This window comes from Drosophila montana, unplaced genomic scaffold, assembly GCF_035044405.1.
Source record: "Drosophila montana isolate Dmon_TW-CO22-7 unplaced genomic scaffold, ASM3504440v1 contig_402_1, whole genome shotgun sequence".
NCBI classification, from domain to species: Eukaryota; Metazoa; Arthropoda; class Insecta; order Diptera; family Drosophilidae; genus Drosophila; species Drosophila montana.
The window spans coordinates 3,035,014-3,058,692 of NW_026998739.1; the positions used below are offsets into that span (position 1 = coordinate 3,035,014).

General features: G+C 37.7%; 7 protein-coding genes across 10 annotated transcripts in view; 3 read left to right on the plus strand and 4 right to left on the minus strand.

The window, feature by feature from the left end:
- Positions 1-23,679, minus strand: part of RpS21 (ribosomal protein S21) — a 75,824-nt gene that overhangs the window by 14,833 nt on the left and 37,312 nt on the right. The window lies entirely within an intron of this gene.
- Positions 1-23,679, plus strand: part of B4 — a 58,749-nt gene that overhangs the window by 2,505 nt on the left and 32,565 nt on the right. For all 3 annotated transcript variants that reach the window (XM_064697312.1, XM_064697314.1, XM_064697313.1), the window contains one exon: positions 15,143-15,259. The gene's annotated coding sequence lies outside the window, so the exon portion shown is untranslated. The remainder of the gene's footprint in view (positions 1-15,142; positions 15,260-23,679) is intronic.
- On the minus strand, positions 4,602-6,029 carry LOC135439126 (uncharacterized). The gene has a single exon (XM_064697754.1). It carries the CDS (start codon positions 5,937-5,939, stop codon positions 4,881-4,883), a length of 1,059 nt encoding a protein of 352 aa, XP_064553824.1. The 5' UTR covers positions 5,940-6,029; the 3' UTR covers positions 4,602-4,880.
- On the plus strand, positions 6,104-7,389 carry LOC135439128 (uncharacterized). 2 transcript variants are annotated; one of them, XM_064697756.1, is made up of 2 exons: positions 6,104-6,428; positions 7,040-7,389. In XM_064697756.1, exons 1-2 carry the CDS (start codon positions 6,104-6,106, stop codon positions 7,366-7,368), a joined length of 654 nt encoding a protein of 217 aa, XP_064553826.1. In that variant the 3' UTR covers positions 7,369-7,389. The 2 variants fall into 2 exon arrangements, with proteins under 2 accessions (XP_064553826.1, XP_064553827.1); XM_064697757.1 differs by having other exon boundaries at positions 7,044-7,389.
- Positions 7,360-9,026, minus strand: LOC135439127 (signal transducer and activator of transcription C). Its single transcript, XM_064697755.1, has 2 exons — positions 8,479-9,026; positions 7,360-7,991 (listed from the first exon to the last, which is right to left on the minus strand). The coding sequence occupies exons 1-2, from the start codon at positions 8,831-8,833 to the stop codon at positions 7,435-7,437; spliced, it is 912 nt and encodes a 303-aa protein (XP_064553825.1). The 5' UTR covers positions 8,834-9,026; the 3' UTR covers positions 7,360-7,434.
- Positions 14,195-14,804, plus strand: LOC135438825 (uncharacterized). The gene has a single exon (XM_064697315.1). It carries the CDS (start codon positions 14,381-14,383, stop codon positions 14,681-14,683), a length of 303 nt encoding a protein of 100 aa, XP_064553385.1. The 5' UTR covers positions 14,195-14,380; the 3' UTR covers positions 14,684-14,804.
- LOC135438928 (uncharacterized) lies at positions 18,529-18,936 on the minus strand. Its single transcript, XM_064697489.1, has one exon. The coding sequence runs from the start codon at positions 18,934-18,936 to the stop codon at positions 18,529-18,531; it is 408 nt and encodes a 135-aa protein (XP_064553559.1).

Consider the following 23,679-nt stretch of genomic DNA (forward strand, 5'->3'; position numbering starts at 1 on the left):
GAGTATTGAGAAATTTCAACTAACCAACAGCTGCATTGGGCGAAAATCGTCAGAGGGGATATTTTTTTTTTCGAATTCTTAGCAGGACAAACTATCTGTATCCGTACTACAAAAAATTTTGGTGAGGCTAACTGACTCTATTGCAATTTATTAATTATTTTGTTAATTTGGTGGCTCCAATTATTTCATATCAAGTTTCTAGTTGAATTTTTATGTTATACAGCTCAGTTTTATATTTTTTTTTCTATTGTCATGCTGTGAATCGCATGATGAATGACTTTGGCGTCTTTAATCAATCTCGCACTTGGTGCCAAGGCAGGGCCTCAACTTTAGAAGCTTGGCTGTTCGCATTATTTACCCTGTAGACATAGGCTAAAGGGTATATTGGGTTGGTGCAAATTTATCAGTGGAATCACCAACTACAACAGTGTCACCATCTCAGTCTTTAAAAGGTAAATTTGTATACCAAAAATTGAATCAATATTTTAAAGAACGGCTATATTTTCTGCTATACGCAATTTCTTAATGCTCTGCAAAGTGTACCGATGGCATATCAAACACCGATGTTATTTCAGAATGATTTTTCATCATGTTGGACTAAGGGAAGAAGAAGCGCAGCGCAGAGTATCCTCCAGTCGAACGCACGCGACAGCAGCATACTTGTTTTTCTTTAGCATCGCAAAACTTTAACAATTGAGCGTTGTGCAGTTTTTGTTATTTTTTTTATCGGTTTACTTTTTTTTTGTGTATTTTTTGCGCGAATTTTTACGACTATTCGGCTGGGGTTCAACTGCGAAGTGAGGGCAAATTGTGGCCAACAGCGACCGCGGGCCCATTCAAAATCCCGTCAAACCAGTCGCAGCCATTTGGTTTTTGCCTAGTCCAGGCGGACGGGCGGGCAGGCGGCTGGCTATCTCGGGCTATCGGACTGGCCAACTGGCTGACTGACTGGCCGACTGGGCCGTTGATGACTTTTTACATAGCCAAAGAAGCGGCGACCCAACCAAGACCCAGACTCAGACCCTAAACCAAAACCAAACAAGTAAGCGTGCTCTAGTCGAGAGTGCTCGACTAGGCGATGCCCTGTACCCAGCCCTGCGCTGTCAAGAGAACGTTCTTCTATAGAAGAAAAGAAAAGAACTTTCTATATAGAAATTTACTTCTTAAACAACTTTTGTGTTTATTGTCAGAAAGTTATGAAATGTTTAGGACCTTAAGATTATACTCAAATATGTCTACGTACCAAAAATTAAGATCTGATCTATAAAAATGCTTCTGCTTTGAGGAGAGGGAAGGAAGGTCATGAGAGTGTTAATCTTTTTTTAACTCTCTTAACTATCATACCCAAATTGCAGTGTCCAGCTGATATAATGTCAGAGATATATATGTATCAATCAATCAAAAGAAAATTATAAGTATATATTTATTATCATGTATGTACTACTTATAAAGGTACATACAGATTATAATGTATAAAATATACATCTATAAAATATATATATTATACTCTGAAGGAAAAGCCTCTCTTTTGTGTGCAACATACACTTGCCTAGAACCATTATACCCCGTTTTTAATAGTAATTTTCAATGGGTGCAGGGTATAAAAAAGATACGAGCGCCGCACGTATCTAAACTTGTTTCAAACGTGTTACATTTAAGAACGTTCGCCGCAAGCGGCAAGTGGCAATAATCCTTTCAAACTGACAGCGCTGCCATGTCGCAGCAGTTGAAAAAGAGGAGGAATAAGAAGAAGAAGCAACAGCGCATCAGCAGTATAAGGGCTGCCTAGTGGGTGTGGCACATTGACTGAGTTTCAGTTTAGTTCGCACAGCATATGTGCAAATTTTTAACGCGGGCCGTTTCAAAAGTTTATCGGGACAAAATGGAAATGAAACAGGAAAGACACATAAAAATGAAACAAGAAAGGCACATGAAAGTGAAACAGAGAGAAACTCTGCAGATTTGTTCAACTCAATAAAAATATATTTTTTTAAAAATGTATTTATGCTGACCCTTGGATATAATTCAAAGATTGCGATGTGGGGCAAATAGTATTTTTATGTTTCTTTCCACTCGTTCCCGTTAGAACCCTTGAGTTGTGCTTTTGAATAAAAGCTTTTATTTATAAAATTAAGTTAATTTCGAGTACAACTAATTGGGCTGCCCTCTGCCGTGTGTCTATCCTGTCCATATGCTGTCTGTCATTGTCTGGTTCGAGTTCGCAGACATTTTGATTGCCTGTTGTCTGTTTTTATTTTTTTGTTATCATTTATTTTTTATAGCGCCGCCATGTTGTGCCTTCTGCCTCCTCTGTGTGTGTGTGTGTGACTGTGCGAGAGTGTATACTAACTATAGTTAAGCTCGCACGATATGGTAAAAGATTTTTTACATTTTTTTTTTTGCTTTTTAGCAATCGCAAACAAAAAATGCAAAAAGTGAAATTGATATTTTCGCACAAATTGCCGTTAACAAGGTGGCAACCTAGCAACAACATTTTCGCTTGTCAAATTTTATTTTTGCGCCCCCTACAAATATCCCCTACTCTACGCTCAAAATGGACGTCACAAAAAACGACACAGCCAGGTGAACGGGAAATTGTTTACCGTGGTTCCAAAATGATGTAATTTCGCGTGCTCGTGCAATTCAATTTCCTGCCAGCGGAAACGCGCGTCGCTCTGTGCTCACCCATCGAAAGCCAAAAAACATCAGCACAAACCCCTCTCCCCACAAAATAAAAAAAAAAGAGAAGAAAACCCTCAAGCACACAACTTGAAAGCACTGTCCAAATTGTTTGGCAGCTCCTCTTCTTTGCGCTCCAACTTTAATTGTCCCCGCACAGCGCCAAAAAAAAACGAGAAAATAAAAAAAAAATAAGATGAAAATAATAATAAATAAATAAGAATTCAATTTTGTAAAATTTGATATCTAAACAGCTTATCCGTTTGCCCCCACTGCCATTCAGCTGGCGGAGCACTCAATCAAATATATCACATATCATTTGTGCGCAGCTAAAGTGAACTAACAGTTGTTTAACTGTAACATACGGTTTACCAGTTAGATAAAGTTCATGGTAAATGGGAAAGCTTAAAGAAATTGACAGTATATATTGACTTTAGCAGCTCTTTTTCTAGTTAATATAAAAGAAGTACAAAATCTAGATTTATCGTGTTAAAACACATAAGTTCCAGAATCTCGACTCGGTTGGACTCTAAGATCTTGTGTGAGAGAGTTTCTTACATAAGCTTATATTATCTGTTTTTTTCACAATTAATTTAATGTTGTACAAAAAGTCAACGTAGACTTGTTTTCCAAATTCCTTTAGTTCATATACTCAATTGTTACTTTGACCTTTATGTAGAAGTTCTACATGGTAAAAATATTTTAATAGTATTATTGTGAAAAATCTTAAATTATAGATTTATTTAAATTATTCAGAATTCTGAGTAAATATAAATACATTTATAATTTCCAGAAGCTTTTCAGCCTCCAAATGCAACTCGCTCAAAAATTGTATAGTGTATATGATGTGCGGTATTTGAATTATTTACATGCAATGTGTGGAGTGTTGAATTTTCAAAATTTTTGGCATATTTCGCATAAATAAATTACATTCAAAGCCGATGCCCGGTCAGGCTCTGCCAGCTCCCAGCCCAGCTCTGGGTGCCCGGGCAGCCTATATTAACAATAATTCCTTTGTGCTGGCATCTTGCCAAAAAGTTTTTGTATTTTGTGCCCGTACAGCAGGCGACGAACGTTTTGTGGCCAATTTCGGCTGCAAACGGGTAGCTGTGGCATTTGGCGGCGCTGTGGCATGGTCGACGTTTTGTGACCCATTGTCAGTTGAAGTTAAATGCGACGCCTGACACAAAAAAATGAAAATAAACTATAAAAAATGCTTTCTGGCAAAGGACAACGCACAACTTACGATGGGCAATGGACAATGAACACCACAAAGTCCGGAGTTCCAAACGTGACGTTTGTCAACCATTTAAAATGCTAGAGTATTCAAAATGTCCTGCAAACTGAGACCCCAAAGCCGACACTGAACAGTTTTTGTCAACTTTATATGCGGAAAATGACAAAGCTATTTCACTTTATTAAACAACTATTTTGTAGTCGGGTCAAGTGCTTTCTTTTTTAAAGGAAGTGCAATCTCAAAAGTCCAATTGAATGAAAAATAAAATGTTTTAGATGACAATCCCCTTCAAATGAGCCCATGTGTCACCTTGGAAATATTATTTTGTCAAGCCTTTCACCCCAACTGATCAGTTTCGGCGATATGTTCTAACGCCTCAATAAACATATATTATATACGTTCACTGAGTAGGCACTAAGAAATAATTCCATATTCATCGATAATTTTCAATCGATAGTTTGATGGCTTATCGATTCTGTCTTTAGTCGACTACTGCCTTAATCGATAACAGTTTTAAGAGCACCGATTCGAAATTTGTATATTTTAACTTATCAAATAAAGAAAAACTGCTTTCGATAGTTAATATATTTCGACGATTGTTCTAGTGTAATGTCATGCAGAGATCAGGGAGCTCTGTATTAATCGAGCTATCGATTACGGCATAAATAAATTTTTCGAAAATAAATTAAATTTGAAATATGTATTATACAAATAAACATTTACACTAGTAAATTTATCGATTGCTCGAATACTCCTAATATGACAATCAATGTTAAAAATTTAGCGATTGCAATTACTTTTACAGCGACTGTTTCTGATCGTTTTCGGCCTTTTTTTTTTTGGGTGTATTTGGGAAAAGATTTGAGCTGTCCTCCAAAGGGCAACTCGACCCACAAATATCTTGAGTAAATTGGTTAAAATACAGAAATTTGAACACTTAACGCCCATAATAGTATCTGATGGATTAGACAAAATGCTGCCGCTGACTGTTGTAGATATAATAGTAGCCACCGTTGAAACGCAATGTGACCATATCGCTGGTCGTGGCCGGCGTGTTTTCCAACCCTTCCAATGGCACACGGAGCTGCGTTTGCGTCAGATTGATGGTGCGATAGAAGAAGGCGGTCAGAAAACTGGCGCTTATCACAAATGCTATAAAAAAGCCGAGGCAAAATACGCAATCCTTGTTCACCTGCAGGCACAGGCAAAAAGCACCGGCAAAATCGCCCAATGTTTGGCCAATTCGGCCCATCAGAGTGCGCGGCCGCGCAGGCGCCGCAAAAGCCGAGGAACTATTGGTGCTAATTGTAATCGTATGATATCTGCGCTCACACGGTGGCAATATATCCACCTGATGATTAAGTTGTTGCTGCTGCTGCTGATCGTTTTGTTGTTGTTGCTGCTGGATGCTTCTAATGTGGCTCTTGGGTCTAAACGTGCTGGTCACATCCAACCGCAGGCTATTAACCGGCAGCGTCTGCGTGGCCAGCTCACAATGTTGCGTGACCTGCAGCTCTGTGGTGGCATCCAGCTGCACCGTGGAACGCTGTCCACTGTTGGCGGACTGTACATGCTCCTCGATGGCCTCCAGATTCCGTGTGTAGCGATCGAGCAGTCGCAATATGCGCTGCAGTCGCTCATCATTGTAGCGCAGTGAGGGTGAGGCTGTAGCTGTGGCTGTTTCTGTTTCTGCTGCTGCAGCTTTTGCTGTCTGTTCCTGCATTAGGGTCGCCTCATCTGCATCCTTTTCGGGTTCGCTGCGCTTCAACATGATCTCAATCATGTCCTTAACCAGGGCTTTGGCCTCGTCCAGCTGCTGCCGCTGCTGCAATGCGCCCTGCCAGCTGGTGCTGGTGCTGGGCAGCTCAAAGCTAACGTGCTTCGGCTCTGCCCCTGCCGCCACCTCCATTGCCACTTCCACATGCAGCTGCGGGTCATCCGTTTCGGTTTCGCCCACCAGGCCGTCTGGCAGCTGCAGCATTTGTGGTTGCTCATCGGACGGCGTTTTATTGTCATCATCCATTGCTAAATTTGGGTTTGTATTTTCCAGAGCTCAAATGAAATTCATTTTCATATATTATTGTGTTCGTCGTATGTTGACATTTCAGATGTATATTTCATTTATTTTAATATGTTTATTTTACTTTAATTCAAACTTTTGTGACAAATTCGAAATTTTATTGCTTCATGGCCTTCAGAGCGACACAAACTGCCATCGTCATAGACACCCTAATAGCCGACTTAGTTCAGGAGGTTATTGAACGGCGTCTATTGACGAAGGAACCTAATTCCTTCAAACTCGGTCCATGCCAAAGGCTGTTCGATATACTGGGAATAATTCCATACGGCCAGCAAGATGCTGATATTGTTGCCGTTGACGATGTTGAGCTGGACAAGATGTTGGCTCTCAAGGACATCGATGCGCCACCTCCGATTGATACTCCATTCGGCAACCAGACAAATGAAAAAATACAAAAATGGCACAGTTGGTTGATTGAGGCCTTGGCTGCGGGTAACATTTCATTTCCGACAGATAAGTAGAGATTAAACAGGCAGCTAGTTTTAGAAAGGCTATACGTTCTTTGGTGTGTGCCTTAAAAGAACGAAGAAACTTATTGAAAGTTGTTCAAATTTCAGTAGATTCTTCGAGATCTACAGAATTGAATGTTTTGGAAAGGATAACGCCAGTTAACTATGAGTTCTGCGGAAATCAATATTTCCTTACAGCAGCTGAAATGTAGCTTAATTAACCATATTTCTTTCATTCCAAGAAGAAACCAAATCAAGAGTTCTACCATTCAAAAAAAGAAAATAACTGCGTCCGTTAGCTCTTGTATCTTTAAGCTGATGAACCATCAGATCCTAACAATGTTAAGAGAGATCTTCATATTTAACCGAAAGGTTGCCAGATCTTCATTCCGTAATATCCTTTAAATAGCGATATTTTATATACACACAGTTAAAGAAAGTTGTCGTATCTTTTGCATCTTAAAATCTATGATCGTGTGGATCAGGAAGACTTTCCAAAAGAAACCGATCGTTATTTTTGAAAAAGATTTGAGGGGCTTTAACTTATGTGCTATTTTCATAGTATTCCGCTTAATGCTCGCCTCTATTCCGCAGATAGCTCTGAAGATGAATTGGAAATTTATCGAAAATCAAGACAGACAATCAAACAGTTTAGTAATAGCGCCTGTCAAACGGAACAACCGCGTTTCCGGAAGCGTAATCCGGGCGTTAAAACGCCAGGAGATTGGGCATTACGTGGAACGGCGCCCTGTGAGCTAAATCGCCAGACAATCTTTATTGATGCAATGTCAGTGCCGACGCCCAGTTTACACAGCCGCCCCCCGTTGGCCGATCGTTTCTGCTATATGTTGACAGATTTTGCCTCGGCCCTGTACTGTAGTCTTGCCATCATGTGTTGTTGTACCCCAAGTATGTTTCGATAAATAGGGTTTATTATTTTTTGACTCAAATTGCGTTTAATTATCGACAAATAATTAATTAACTACACATCAGTCAAGTTGTGGGACCGCTCGCGGCGCACGGATGCGGTCCAGTGTCTGCTTAACATCCAACTGCTGATTGATATTGTTCTCCAGGAAACTGTAGTAGTGTCCGATGATCAGATAGAGGCACCACAGGCACAGCAGCACGAACAACACATAGGTGAAGTTCTCGCCCATCATTGCAAGGCAGGCGAGCAGCGTTTGCCCCGCATCGTGCAGCATCTGCAACAAGCGCTGACGCATCGGTGGACGCTGCAAAGCTGTTGATGAACTAATCGATTCCACCTCAATGTGTAGTGTATGCGCCTGGGATTGGGATTGGGACTGCTGCTGCTGGTGGTGCTGCTGCTGCTGCTGCTGTTTCAGCTGATCCTGCAGTTGAACGGATTTCTTCGGCTTCTCTGGCTTCGGCTTGATCAGCTTTTCCTTATCGGGCGAAACAGGCCAATAGGTCTGGCAGGCCGCCTCGCAGGTGAGCTTCGGGGGAATCGCCAACAGCGTTGAGTCTGACAGCTGCATGCGACTTAGACTGACGGTGGCCTTCACCAGTTCGCTGCTTTCCGCTGTGAAACAGTTGGAAAATTCTTAAATAACTTCTGGGTCTTCTCGGTTCCTGAAGGTGGCATTTTAATGTGCGTGTTTATCAGAAATCTTAGTTATAGCTTCGGAGAAATGGAATCCTTAAAGTTAAATATTATTGATACGAAAACATGCATTGTCATTTCTAGTTTTCATGAACCACAATTCATAAACATGCAATCGATTTTTATCGATTCTGTTGGTATAGCAGGGGCTATATAAAAAATTATCTAGTTTACTTTTATCCCAAATGAAGTCTCCGAGAAATGATAAGCAACCTAGCCTTATCGATAACGTACCGAAGCACCTGACCACATTGGACTGTCTAGCATGGTGTTCGAGAATATACATATATACTAAATGCAATCGGAGACACCGCATTCTACCTAAAAAATACTTAAGACTAAACCTCTTTTTACCCAATTATAATGGGAACGGGGTATACACTCTCTAGCTGAATCTTCAACTTACACTCTGCAGCCTGGAGATAGGTCGCTGTAAACTGCTCGGACTGCGTACGCTTGAGCTTTGGCTGTGCCTGTTCGGTCTCTTTCATGATCTTTGAGTAGTCCTCGAAGAGATTGAGCAGCTCGACAAAGCGATCGGTGATCTGTTTGTGACTGACTTGGACTTCGGTCAGAAAGCTGGTCGTCGGTTGCAGTCCTCCTGCGGGCAGATTGAGCTGCGTGGCCATCTCTGTGGTTGCCTGCAGATTCCAGCCAATGCTCTTGGGATCGGCATTCAGTTCGGGCACACACTCATTGATATCCAAATCGAGCAGCACCGCTGGCCCATTGTCGTGATTCTCGTTCGTCTGGATGGGCATTTCGTGAAGATGTGCAAAATTTAGATTTTTGCTTTTGCTTTTGCTAGCCGCTTTTCTTGTTGTTGTTTGTATTTATTGTTGCTGTGTGTTATGTGTATGTGTTTTGGTGTGTATTGTGGTTAATTCCGTTTAGAATTTTTAGGTGTATTTTATATATTTCGTATTTCCGTTTGTCATTTCTAAAATTTTATATCGTCTGTCTACTCTATGTCAGGTACAACCCTTAGCTCTGCTTCGGTTCGTCTAGTGGATAATTTCTGTTGCGCTAAATTAAGCAATTTTCTCTAAGCGTCTGCTGAACTTTACTACTCCAGCTGACCAAGCCGGTAACTACCTAACCCAACCCTCAACCCCGCTCAGCTCGCAGCCGGTCAGGCTGACCGTTGTCCAAGTTAACCCGCCCTCTAATATGACAATTATAACGGTCTGCTGCACTAATATTGCATTATTTTGCATAAATGCATTTTGCTAAATTCCGCTTTAAGGCACAAAACAGTTTTGGCTTTCAAATTTTACTTGAATTATTTAACTGGCGGCTGGAAAATTTCCATCATTGTGCACTTATGAGTATATACTTCAGTACGTATATTGATTTACATATAGGTACGAACTAATACGTATATATAGTTATTAAATGCAATTAAATTATTAAAGTTTAATTAAGTTTGTGGGGAAAACCCACATAAGAGCAGCTCCAGAGCAACGCTCATGATGTGCTCGTACGTCTTATTAGTGTATAATGTGAAATGTATTGTTACGGTAAACAGTTTGACCGTGTTTATAAAATCTAAAATAATGCTTGAAAATCAAGTTCGTTCTCAGTGATATTTTCAGCACCTGGCAAATTCATAAAAAATTTTATTTACTTTTTTGCTCAGTCAGAATATAAGAGAGCCAAGCTCTCAGGGGCTCAAAATTCGTTTTTGCCTGTAGTCATTGTCCAGCTTATTGGCTACCACCTGCCACCAGCTGTGGCAGCCACTGTGGCAACTGTTGTGTGCGCATCTTTTGGCCATTGATAATATTTAAAGGGCTTAAGTGCCCCGAAGATTTATATTGGCAAAAATCTCCGGCCAGGGCAGCAGCAGCAGCCGCAACAATAAAAGAAAAACACAATTTATTGATTTTCTCGCACTTAGTACATCATGTTTGTTGTCTGTGCATGTGTGTGTGTGTGTGTGTGCAGCGAGGCTGCTGTTGCCATGAGCCAGGCCAGGCCAGGCCAGGACATGGGCCTGGCTTAAACTGGCAGCTAACGCCTGCGCCCGTTTCGTCTGCCTGAGCTGATTGCTGTTTGTGTGTGTCTGAAAGGTGCTGAAGCAAAACAACTCAGCCCGAAGAGGCCCCAACCACAGCTCGCTTATCCCCTTGCCTAGAGATACATTTAAATTTTATATTGCACATTTGATGCACACCCTAACGCTACGAACCAGAAGCTCGACATATGAAATTAAGGGTTAAATACCTGTGAAGCTGGTATAAAATTTATTCTCTGAATGTTAGGAGAATATTGTTGTTTATTTCTGGGAATATCAGTGGACTTCCTATGAATATATTAATATTATTATATTAAGCCTTACCTTCAAAAATATGCTGGCTTTTTCTGGGAAATATCGCGAAGTTCTCTTTTTAATTCAATAAATAGACTAGCTATTTCTTTTGAATATTCGAAGAAAAGAAACGCAGGTTACTTTCCGATTAAGAGAGTTATGCTAAGAATTTTCAATATACCTAAATTTAGTATATATAAAATGTATAGGATCATTTGCTGTGTCATATCCCGGTTCCTCTTTATGCAAAATAAATTCCATTAACCGAGTCAACTGCTGACCTGGTGACCGAAAAATGTGGCGAATTCTTTTGGATGTGTTCCCTAAAAAACTTTTAAAAATAATTTTAGCCGCAGTCGCCTCGTTAATTTATGAGGTGTTGCTGATTATTCTCTCGACTGGTCACATAAATATAAACCATGCTTACAGCATACGAAACTTTGCCAAAAAATTCCTAACAGCACCCTCTCACTAGCTTGTGCTCCTATCTCTACTCCTACTCCAGCAGGAGGCCATAAATATTATTTGTTTAGCTATACATATATGTATACACCATGCACATATAGATACATAGTATATTTTTCGCTTAATGCTTGTTTGTTTCCTATTATTCGCCTCGACTCGCTCGTTTATCATCGCCTGCTGCAATTTTGTATCTGCCCCTGTGGCTGCCGCAAGAGTTTAGCAACTCGAGCGCGCCCAGCATGCATTCAATTAAGTCTTGCCACAATTTTCAGATTTTTATCCCAAACTATCATCATGATTATTACCAAAATTTGGCAAGCGCTCTCGTCAGAACAAGATTGCGGATAGACTATAATGACAATAATATTTCTGTCAATTGAATACGAGAACCGAAGCTTTAAAGACTGATTGTATAAACTTTTTTGTTTAAATAAAATACATTTTGCGTATTATGCCAAACAAAGAAACATATATATTAAATACCTAAAGACAATATTTGTCCGAATATTTTCTAGAAATCAGAGCGATGCGGTCAGAGTTTTGAATACTGTTATTTATATTTCTTAAATTCGACTGAATAAATATTACAAATAAATACAGACTGTTGCGCAGTTGGCCATTTTTTGAATGCGTAATCCCTACTTAGGTATATTAGATATATATGATTGTATTAGGCTAGTTTTACTGGTAAAGTCAGTTTTATTTTTTTTTTTGTGGCATCGACTCGATAATATTTGAACATCTACTACCTGTCTATTTAGATAAGCGCTCGTATTGACTTTGCCACACCCATGCAACATGTCAACTAATTTCTTATGCTCCGCTGTACTTCTACACACACAAATATATACATATATATATACAGATATATACATCTTTTCATATGCATTATATATAATTATATTTGGCTGTGTGATTGTGTGTGAATGTCACAACCGCCTACACCTGCCAGAGTCGTCAAAACATTGTCAGAGCGTTTGCCACTTGTCTATAGACAATGGTAAAAGGTAAGTGAAATATCCGCTAACCACCTCTGTCTCTCTTCTGCCTCCCCCTGGATATGCTACTGGCAATCAGTAGCTGGTTACCTGTGCTCCCTGCCTGCAGCTGCCTAGCTGCCCACTTGGGCGCCACTTGCTCCTGTTCCTGCTGTTAGTTGACATTTAATGGCATTTGACACTCTGCTCGGTGTGTCCGCAAGACAAAGCAAAAACATCAGGTGCAAATATTGAAAGAAAAAAAAAAATGAAAAATAACAGTAAAGGTATATAAGAAAACTAAGTAAAATACCAAGAGAACCCGGCTAGCAGATAACCTGTGCCCTGGTGTGTAATAAACATCAATGAAGGGAGGTTGGACACACATTTACCGACTAAGCGCGAACGTAAAGAGCTCTATTCACAGTCTAAACTTCATTTGCCTGTGATATACGAGACACAAGAAATTTGGTGTCTCTTCCAGGGATGGGCGCGTGTGGGATTATTCCAACGCGATACGAACGGGAACTACAATTCAGAAACAAGCTCGCAAAAAGTTGGCATAGCCTCTCTAGATAAATTTTCTATTGTCCGTCTTACTAGATTTATAAAATCTTCTATAAAAGACTTCACATTTTAATCGGAACACGTCGTGCTCAATCGTGTCACGAAGGGAAACTGCGATCTTTTGTAATAGAAATATAGTCTGGGACTCGAGCACAGATCTTCGCATAGAAAACACGGCTGATTTCTTTTCTCTTACACAAATACACATCACTTATCATGCCCTTTAATTACATTTTTACATGTACAGGGTATAAGGCAAATAATAAAAAAAAAAAAAATAGTGAAGGATATACGCCTAATGGAAAATTGTCTAAAAGCAAAAAAAAAAATCAATAGAAGCAAACCGAAGACGTGGCCAACAGGCTGCAGCACTTGCCTAATGAAGTTGTTGCTGGAGCAGAAGCCTGGACTGGAGCACGAGCAGGAGCAGGCGCATCCTTGGCTCAGGCAACGGAGCAGGAGGAACATTCTTGCACTTAATGCCTCTGTTTGCTCAACTTTATTTGATGTCCTTGTATGGTTGTTGTTTCTGTTTACCAGGAGCTCCACCAGGAGTCGCACATGTTGTCCATGCAGCACGCACAGGCGCTGGCAACGGGGTTGAGGGAGGACAGGCCAGAGGTGGTTTAATGCATTTAGCGGTGCTTGAGTGTGCTCGTTATATACTACATACATATATATACATAAATACATATACATGTTATATGTACACATATGTGCTTCGATATGGCTGCTCCCAGAGTCCTTTCTGCGGTCAAATTAATGCCGCATATTCGTATATTTCTGCCCTGCTTGGCGCAATTGAGCGAGGGGGCAGGTGGTCGGCTTGGAGGCTCGAAATGTCTGCATGTATTTTTAATTAATTGCATGCCCGAGTCAAGTCGACGCGCTTCGAATTCGCAAGGCAGGGGAGAAAATGCAAGGATTACTTCATATTTCACGTAGTGTATGTATAAATTGCGTGTGTGCCATACCGTATATATAATTGCTGAGTTAAATTTCTCCATTTGCACACTCTAATTAAGTTAAATCTGATTGAATTATGTTTGTTATTTAATTCGAAATGAATTTCGATTAAAGAATTTGGAGCGCTCATTGGGAAATGTTTTCAATTCAATTTGGCTCAACAATTTCATATGTGAAAGAGTGAGAAACGGCGCGAAAAAGAGTTGAGAAAGAGAGGAAATAAAAAGTGGAATATATATAGAGAGAGAAAGCAAATTACAAAGAGATAAGGGAGAAGCTCTGTATTATATAGCTTATCGTGTATTTTATGTAGATGAAAATAATCAAAATATGAAAAATTAATGCCGAAAATAAAGACAAACGAGAATTGCTTTTCAAAAGTTAAAATTAAATTCATGATGTGAACTATTTATACCCTTGCAGTGGTTATTCAACTTTCTGTCATAAAAAACAAATGGAGCTCTGTTAATATAACCATATCTGATTGTTATCAGAATTTACGAGCTTATTATCATTGGTGCTTTTTTTGTGATATTAAATTAAAATATCTCTGTTACATATGAGTGCAGCGTATGTGATAGTCGTGCATATTGTCAGCGTGGTAGCAAAAATAAATTGTTGCTTTGTTGCTGCCCGCGGCTTGACCGCAAGGCTAAGCCGCAAGCCGCCTTTACCGCAGTCGCTACATCATTTGTGGTTAATTGTAATTAAAGCTCAGTGGTTTGCTTTAGTGCACACATGCACCCACTTGCAACCCCCATACCACCCACCGCCCACCACCCACCAGGCACCCAACAACAACGCCCCTTCTCTTTGCCGCACGCAGCAGACTCTGTTGGATGTGTCATGTGTTAAACAAACATTTTAAAACAATTCGATACGCTCTGTATACAACAAAAGAGCACTCTCTCTCGCTCTCGCTCTTGCTGTCTCTTTCTACTTCTCGCTGTAACGTTCTAGCCAATTTTTGGCAAGCCAAATTAATAGTTGCAACAAGTTGGGCACTTTGAAAGAGGTTTATAATGCCCGAGACGACTGACAAGAAGCTGCACAGAAGACACAGCCCCCGCTCTAATCCCATTCCCATCCTCAACATCAGCCCCAGCTCCAGGCCCAGATATGGCAGCTATAATCTATTTCCCCAACAGCAGGCAACGGATTTTACGGCCACGCAGCAGATGAAACTGCGGGCGGGCGATATGCGCATGGCCCGCATGCAGATCAGTCTAACCAAGCTGCGCCTGGAAATGGAGCAGTCCGGCAAGCTGGTCGAGCAGCTCTGCCAGGAGGCTGAGCTGGAGATGAGGTTGGACAAGAGGCAGTGAGAACTTCATAGCCATGCGAACAAGCTCAAGGCCTGCTTCAGGAATTGTCGTGTCTTTTAGGGATGTTATAGATATGCGAAATTTACGTGCTAAAAAAATACAATTAAAATGATTTAAAATATATTCAGCTCTCTTTTTAAAAATATCGAGTTGATTGAGAAAATAAAGAAAAGAAAACGTCTCAAAAAATATTTTTAAACACGATACAAACCAGAATTCCAATGAGCTTCTATTTTTACAATACTGACTATAGATTAGTTCTCAATACATTAAAATATCATTGATTTATTACATTTTCTGTCACGATAAATACAATATTTAAATTAAATTCTTTTTATAATATACATATTTTTTAAAATAAACCTATACAAAATTGATATAAAATGTATATTAAAAACAATTATACTTTTAAACCTGGCTCACATTTACTTATGCAAAGCCTTTGCTCCATCTTTTCAGTCTTTCGCTCCCCTTGAGATTCTAAGGAAGACGGCGCCATGTTCAGTGTCAACCAGTTAAAATAGACCGACTCCCAAGTCAGTCGCAAGTAGCAATCGGCAGGGACAGCAGAGAGAGGTGAGTGTTGCTCTCATATGTTAATAACTTGCCACGCTTTGCATGGAGTGGGCGGATGGCTTGATTTAAATTAAAAATTTATTGCATACTTTTTTGAGCGCTGCCATGGCATATAAAATAAATACAAACACACACATACACACACACACACACATCCGCACAACATATAAATTAAATTGTTGTGCGCCCAGGGGCGAGCAAGCAAAAAACATGGCATGCCATGAACTCCAATTTAAAAACCTAAACGCACGGGTTAAGGACTCACAGTCTGAAACTCGTGGGACTAACTGGCGGTGGGGCAGCGATGGGGGTTCGCGTGGCGGTAGGGGTCCCGTGGCGTTGCCACTTCAGCAAACCGTTTTTGATTACGCGTGTGTTTTTCGCGTGCAACTAAATTAGCGCACCTGTAATCAAGTTTTTCAGCTTTCCATAACAGAATTTAAAAAAAATAAAAAAAATACGAAGAAAAAGTGTTAACAACGATGCTCGCATGCCCTTTCTATAGAGAGAAAGAGAACGAGCCAAAGTAAACAGTTCGCAAATGTCAACAGCGAGAACGAACAATATTGCAGACATGCGATAATAACATGAATCACACGGGATAGAACAGAGTTTTTATAGAAAACTATCCATTAAGTCTATTTATATATATATATATATTTCAATTCTGCTGAAAGGAAAAAAACATTATACAACACTGTTTTTAATAAAATACATGTAAACTTGAATTCATATTGCAAGTACGACATAATTATAAACATTGATTACACTATTCAACAGCGAAAAAGATTTTGAAAGATTTATGAGTTTGATTATAAATAATTAAAAATTATATTTATTATTAAATGTACTCAGCAACTTAATGACAAAGCCGTTGTCAAAGCGTTTAACTAAGTTCATGTTAATCGTTTGCAATTAACTATTTTATGACTCAGTCAAAGATTTAAATGGTTATTTATTTTGTTTCTTTTAATTTAACCTAAACATGAATTGATTTTTAATACAATTAAAACTGGGTTATTTCTAGAATAAAAATTGTAAGTTTTGCAGTTCTTATCTAGCTTTGTTTATGCTATAATTTATCTATTTATAATGTTAACATGACTGCAAGCGTTGCCAGATTGCGGAAAATTCCGCCATTTTTTGGCAGTCCTTGCTTTTTCACGTGTGAATATTGCATGCATTTGTGGCATGTAAAACAAATCAATGCCCAAATAGTTTTCTAGCTTAAGCATTTTAGGCTCTAAAGTCCTGTAAGTCTCTTTTTTACAATATTTTAATGCATAATAAAATGTTTAATTAAATGAATAATTTCTCTTCTGAATACCTGTTGGGAGGGTCCTTGGCAGCCTTCCTTTTAACACTAACTTCACGCGCCTTGCGCGTTCTTAGAATTTTCCCCGCCTCTCAGTAATTTCGAATATGAACTTAGGTTTCTTAGAAATTGATTATACCTATTTCTTTATATATTAATTTTTTTAAATAATTAACTCGTGCAAAGTTGGACCAACACACAGCAGGTCGTTTTTAATTGCAATTGCAATTTTTATAAGGTTGCAAATAAGTCGGTCTGCATTTATTCACAACAATTTGCGGATTTGATGTGGAATTGAAAGTTACAACATCAAAAATGTATTTATTTTTTAGTGATATTCTTTTCACATAGCAATTGCACATTTTATAGACGGAAATAAAGTGATAGATTTTTATATTGAGTAAAATTCCTATATTCATATATTCCACTACTTTCGTACAATAGAGCCAAATATTGTTATTTTTGCATATTGGCGCTTATAGACAATTGTCGCATCCGCTCTAAAAGTTAATTCGAGCATATAAGCTGGTATAAACTTATCGTCGATTGTAAACCCATTCACATAGTAAACAATATCCTGCAAGCAAACAAGATACTGGCAAAAAAGAAAACATTTATAGGATAAGCATGTAAGAACCTTCTTGAATGGACAATCCAGGGGAAAATTGGAAACGCGACGCAGTCCAACAGCCACCATCTGGGTCAAGTACTGGTTATGAATTATGTGCAGGGCCTCACAGTAGTTCATCTCTTGTGCCGTGTAGTTAATAAATTTGTTACCATGTTTAATTGCCAAACTGTAGATCCCACTGGCATTAGTCACGTCTTGGATTAGTTTGAACTTCGTATAGATGCCAGAAAGGTTTTTAGACGTTTGATTTATGTGACAATTAAATGATTCCATTATTTCCGGATCCTGAATCTCACACAACACTTTGGAGAATTCGCTTATCATCTTAGGCTGTCAAAACAATTATATTATACATTTCCAATGTATTGTAATTATTAAAAAGTATAAGAAAGTTTATATATCTCGAATTATGTATGTATAATATACTAGATTCCATATATATATATATATACCTTCGCAGCTAATATAACCAAAACAAAACCGGAAAGCAAAGCCGTTTTCAAAATGTTGACGTTCATGGTAATCGCTTGCACTCAACTATTAATGCTTCCATTATTATATACTGACTAACCTCAATAATGAAACGGTTTTGGTGCGAAAAATAATCGATTTTTAATACAAATATTAAAACATTATCTTTCGGGTTTTTATCTAAGGTAATTTATTATCTGCAAATATTAGAAAAGTAATTAGAATATAAATTATAGTATTGCCGGGTCGCATTCATTTTTGACATTTACCTTTGAGCGTTGTCACATTGCAGAATAAGCAAATGTTCTTAACGAAATCACAATATAAATCTATATTAATTATATATAAACATTTCCCTTTTGCTGTAAATTATTTTAAGATTTAAAGATTTTACAACTTGTCTTCTTCTTGGTTTTGGTTTAGTTGACCACTTTCACCTTAAACCTATTGAAATATAATTTTAATATTATTTTTAAATACAGACATAATCATCATTAATAAGTCCAGTCGAGAACGCAATCTAGATTGCGCAACGTTTATACTTACTTAAATGCTTAAATCGATTGGAACTAATAGCAAAAATCAAACATGCGCAGACTAAAAAATTAACAAGATGAACTTTATTCAAGTTATTTGTATTTTGTTTTACAATAAAATATTATATTAAATTATTTGTATTCCTCATATTATCCTTTAATAGACTACTCTGCCAATGGTCGATATGCGAAATATCTTTCTTTTTTCTATAAAACATTCCGTGATTGTCTGAAAAGTGCCTTCGGGTACATAACTTGTCAAAGGTCAAACTGTCGGTAATATCATTAACGGTCATGATTACGAATACTCACCGCCTTAAATGGACACTGAAAGTCCCCAGTCGTATGCCTTTTTCAAGCTCTTTGAGAAGGTGCTCATGATCGGGTTTTTATGTACCATTGTTAAAAAGGAGCACGTATCCGTGTGCAAGTTGTACAGGCGCACCTTTTTATTATCGGTTTTCCAGAAGTCCATACACGAGTTGACATCCATTTTACTAATATTACGTTTGAGTATCAAGTTGCCACTGATGTAACTGCGATTATTAATTTGAATCATCGAATAGTGCAGCTCCTCAACAAGTTCTGGTGCCGAGTGCTTAACGTTCACTTTATCAAATATGAATCGGAACTTGGATTTCTCTGTGGCAACAACCACACTCACGAGAAGTACCCACAAATACACGAACATGGCTAAAGCGCGGCTCAACATGAAATGAACCATGCTCAAAGCGAATAAAACAATTTGGCTCAATAATTACAATTATTTAATTGTTTTATCATCTATCAGTATGAGCTAAATATGGACTATTTTGCCTTTTAATTTTAAGCTTATTATTTTTTGTTGATTTGCATACATGTCCATGGGGCTATACAAGACACATTCGGGTACATAGAAAGGAATATCTGTTTCATCTATAGCCCAGTTAGTCAGGGTGTAGTTTAAGTTCTGTCAAGAAAGAAAGAATATGATAGACACGATTTTGGGTGCAATATGGATACAAAATAAAAACAAGTAAAAGGTTCTAGACGGGAGCTCCCGACTAGGGGATACCCTGAACCCTCTTCTGCCGACAGGCGATAGGTATAAAATGAAAAATACTTGATATATACATATAAACTATTCTAGAAGCTACATGTCAAGTTGCATGACTCTAGCTGATATTATTTGCCGAAATTGCTCAAAAAACAGGATTTCGATATCGATTTTGATCGATTACTTGGAAACGGGGCAAGTTATCGAATATCGGAAACAAACTCGATCTGCGCGGGCACTAGGAGGACCTACAGCTAAAATTTCAAGTCTCTAGCTCTTATAGGTTCTGAGATCCTATTCGTACATACGGACGGACGGACAGACGGACGGACGGACGGACGGACGGACAGACGGACGGACGGACGGACAGACATACGGACATGGCTAGATCGACTCGGCTGTTGATGCTGATCAAAAATATATATACTTTATGGGGTCGGAGATGCTTCCTTCTGCCTGTTACATACTATACCGTGTACACAAATACATTCTACTCTTTTTACCCATTTTTAATGGGTTCAGGGTATAAAATTATAGTCATCAACATTACATTAAATGAGTCTAATAACCTACATCTAACACTCACCGGTTGAAATGGACATCCTATATTCTTGGAGCCGTATTTATGTAAAATTTTGAAGAACACGTTTAGAAACCTGCTTTTATTCGTGCCTCTGAGAAATTCACAACCATCGATTCGTATATTGAATAGCCGCATAGTTTGATTGTTCATTTTTGTAAAATACAAAGCCCATTTTACATCGATATTATTTAAAATACGTTTTAACCTCAATTTGGTGCTGACATAGCTGCGATTATTCAGTTGACTAACACGAAAGTCAATCTCTTCAACCAGCTCCGGTGTCAAGTTTTCTACGATAGGGTTGTCCAGTATGAAATGAAAATTTTGCTTTGCATTAACCATCAATATGAGCAGTACCCACAGATAACTAAAACTGGACATGGTGAATGCTTAGTACTGAATGACCGCTATGGCAATTACTTCAATGTATAAAATCAATATTGCTATATTTTGAACAATTTTGTTCACAACAATCAGATATATTTGTGTTGATAACATAATTGAAGATTTATGTACGCAATACCAAAATTGAATACCCGTGAAGATTTATCAGATTTAAATTATATTATTTCTATTTTTCATTACTTTTTAGTTTGCCATTATGTGAGGAGTTTAGTAGATGTTGTTATGTTTTTATATTTCAAGATATTTTGAAATCAATTATGGACCGAATGTTTCTATGACAACAGTGTGACATAAGTAAAATTTGTTCTGCCTTTAGCCCAGATTTCAAAGATTTAATTAAAAATCTGGGAAAGAAAAAGGAGGCTTCTATGTGTTTCATATTTCATGATTGTAATGTTTATTTATAGTCAAGCTCCTTATTCTTATAGATAACCCTACCAAGACTGAGAGCTTGAACAATCAATTTAAAACTTGTAAATAATTTCAAGAATATCCTAATATTACACTGTGGCACATAATTGGGAAAGTCTTTCTCCTCCATATACCAGTTAGTAGCGTATAGTTGAAGTTCTGTAAATGGAGTTTTTGATATACATTATATATTGTTATTTATATATTTTACTCACCGCCTTAAGTGGACATTTTAGGCTTCCCCTTACTTTGTTTAGATAACTTTCGGCAAATTTCCGAAAGATGCGTATCTTATGAAAGGCTGTGAAATACTGGCAAAAATCCATGCGTACATGAAAAAGACGCATGAGAAAACTCCGATTTGGTGACTGCGTCAGTTGACAATTGAGATCCTCGAAGAGCTCATCAGTCGACAATTGAGATCCTCGAAGAGCTCGGGTGCAAAGTGTTTAATTAAAAACTGATTCAACACAAAATGAAATTTGCGTTGTTCCTTCTTTGTATCCAACAAGAGAAGTAGGCACAAACATAGCCAACCAACCGGCCATAGCGAAAGATTAACTCAAAATGTTTTCCGAAATTTTGAACAGCTTATAATGTTATCGTGCGATCGTTGTTATAAAATATTTAATGGTTCGTTCATCAGACCTAATAAAATGGTTTTTAGTCTTTTAATAAAAAAGAACATTAATCGATTTCTGATACATTATAAAAACAAAATATGTAATCACATTATATTTTGTGGTTTTAGCTGAATCCTATTAACAAGTACAAATGAGGGGAATTCACAAAATTTCCGTTTGTACGAATATTCTAAGCTTTTGTTAATGCGATTAACCAATTGGTATTCACACATTTTAATATGTAATCGTTGCCATATTGCAATTTTTATAAAGTTGCAAATAAGTCAGTCTGTATTTATTCACAACAATTTGCGGATTTGATGTGGAATTGAAAGTTACAACATCAAGAATTAATATTGTTCTCACATAGCAATTGCACATGTTATAGACGGGAATAAAGTGATAGATTTTTATATTAAGTAAAATTCCTATATTCCTTACTTTCGTACATAAGAGCCAAATATTGTTACTTTTGCATATTTGCGCTTATTAAATACAAATGTCGCATCCGCTCTAAAAGTTAATTCGGGCATAGTATAAACTTATCGTCGATTGTAAGCCCATTCACATAGTAAACAATATCCTGCAAGCAAACCAGATACTAAAAAAAGAAAACATTTATAGGACAAGCATGTAAGAACCTTCTTGAATGGACAATCCAGGGGAAAATTGGACACGCGACGCAGTCCAACAGCCACCATCTGGGTCAAGTATTGACTATGAACTATGTGAAGTGCCTCACAGAAGTTCATCTCTTGTGCCGTGTAGTTAATAAATTTGTTACCATGATTAATTGCCAAACTGTAGATCCCACTGGCATTAGTCACGTCTTGGATTAGTTTGAACTCCACATAGATGCCAGAAAGGGTTTTAGACGTATGATTTATTTGGCAATTAAATGCTTCCATTATTTCCGGATCCTGAATCTCACACAACACTTTGGAGAATTCGCCTATCATCTTAGGCTGTCAAAACAATCATATTATACATTTCCAATGCATTGTAATTATTAAAAAGTATTAGAAAGTTTATATATCTCGAATTATGTATGTATAATATACTAGATTCCATATATATATATATATACCTTCGCAGCTAATATAACCAAAACAAAACCGGAAAGCAAAGCCGTTTTCAAAATGTTGACGTTCATGGTAATCGCTTGCACTCAACTATTAATGCTTCAATTATTATATACTGACTAACCTCAATAATGAAACGGTTTTGGTGCGAAAAATAATCGATTTTTAATACAAATATTAAAACATTATCTTTCGGGTTTTTATCTAAGGTAATTTACAAATGTACCTATACTAAGATAATATATGTTGCTTATCTACAAATATTTTAAGCTTCTGTTAATAGGACTGCAATATTTTAATATGAGAGCGTTGCCATACTGCAGATATATCAGTGATCGTTATAGCTGTCTGCCTTTATTTACAATTTGCGAAGTTCATCTGAAACAACAGCAGAAACTTATTTATTTTCTTTAATAATGTTTTTGGGTACTAGCACTATCTTCACATTGCGATTACGAATTTTCTAGAAGGAAATAAAGGGTCAATTTTTAGATCGATATTTGTATTTTATTATTGTTCAAGTACGCGGGCTTGCCATGTTTTTAGACCCCTAATATCTTGAATCCCGTGTCTTAATATTTAATTTGACATTTAATTAATTTAATACAAGTTTCTAGTTCATCGAATTAAGAACTAAAAGTTAGAATACAGGTTCTCAACCCACTTCAGTCTCGTGCTGAAAATCTTTAAGCTCAAAATTTTACTTTCGATCATAAGATCTATGACCCGCATTTTCCATCCGAAAAGTTTGGATATTGCGAAAAGAAAAAACAAATTAATTTTCATGAAGTTCATTGGATGCGAGTTTAAGGCCGAACTGTCAAGGAGGGAAAGATTCCCGAAAAGTGTGAAATAGCTTTCTAATGAATATAAACAAATATCTTTGATATTGAGTTCCAGACCGATCGAATGGTTAACAAAATAGAATCATACACTAGTTGCCATGATTCTGCGGGTGGAATTTCTGAAAATCCCCATTTAACGTGAACCTTTATAGCATAAGATACATACAGTAAAACTTTCAGATTCCTAGCTCTTAAGTTTTGAACTGTGCGTTGATCACCAGTCAGTGAGGAAAAATTATTGTATATATACAGTGATTAACTGTGTCATTTATATAGTCCTTACTTTCGTTCTAGTTGACCCAATGTTGTTAAGGTTCCCAATTTGTGCTTATCAGAGACAAAAGACATAGTCAATTTGAAGTGTATTCGGGGCATATATACTGGTATAACCTTCGGATCGACTGTAAACCCATTTACATAATATAATATTTCCTGAAAATTAACAAGATACTAGCATTAAGGAAAACATATAAAGGAAAAGC

Excerpts from the sequence above, each read along its gene's own strand:
- LOC135439126 (XM_064697754.1), bottom strand. The coding sequence starts at position 5,939 with ATGGATGATGACAATAAAACGCCGTCCGATGAGCAACCACAAATGCTG.
- LOC135439128 (XM_064697756.1), top strand. The coding sequence starts at position 6,104 with ATGGCCTTCAGAGCGACACAAACTGCCATCGTCATAGACACCCTAATA. Across the intron at positions 6,429-7,039 it reads GATTGAGGCCTTGGCTGCGG|ATAGCTCTGAAGATGAATTG; the intron begins GTAACATTTCAT and ends TCTATTCCGCAG.
- LOC135438825 (XM_064697315.1), top strand. The coding sequence starts at position 14,381 with ATGCCCGAGACGACTGACAAGAAGCTGCACAGAAGACACAGCCCCCGC.
- LOC135439127 (XM_064697755.1), bottom strand. The coding sequence starts at position 8,833 with ATGCCCATCCAGACGAACGAGAATCACGACAATGGGCCAGCGGTGCTG. Across the intron at positions 7,992-8,478 it reads CTATCTCCAGGCTGCAGAGT|CGGAAAGCAGCGAACTGGTG; the intron begins GTAAGTTGAAGA and ends ACTGTTTCACAG.
- LOC135438928 (XM_064697489.1), bottom strand. The coding sequence starts at position 18,936 with ATGGTTCATTTCATGTTGAGCCGCGCTTTAGCCATGTTCGTGTATTTG.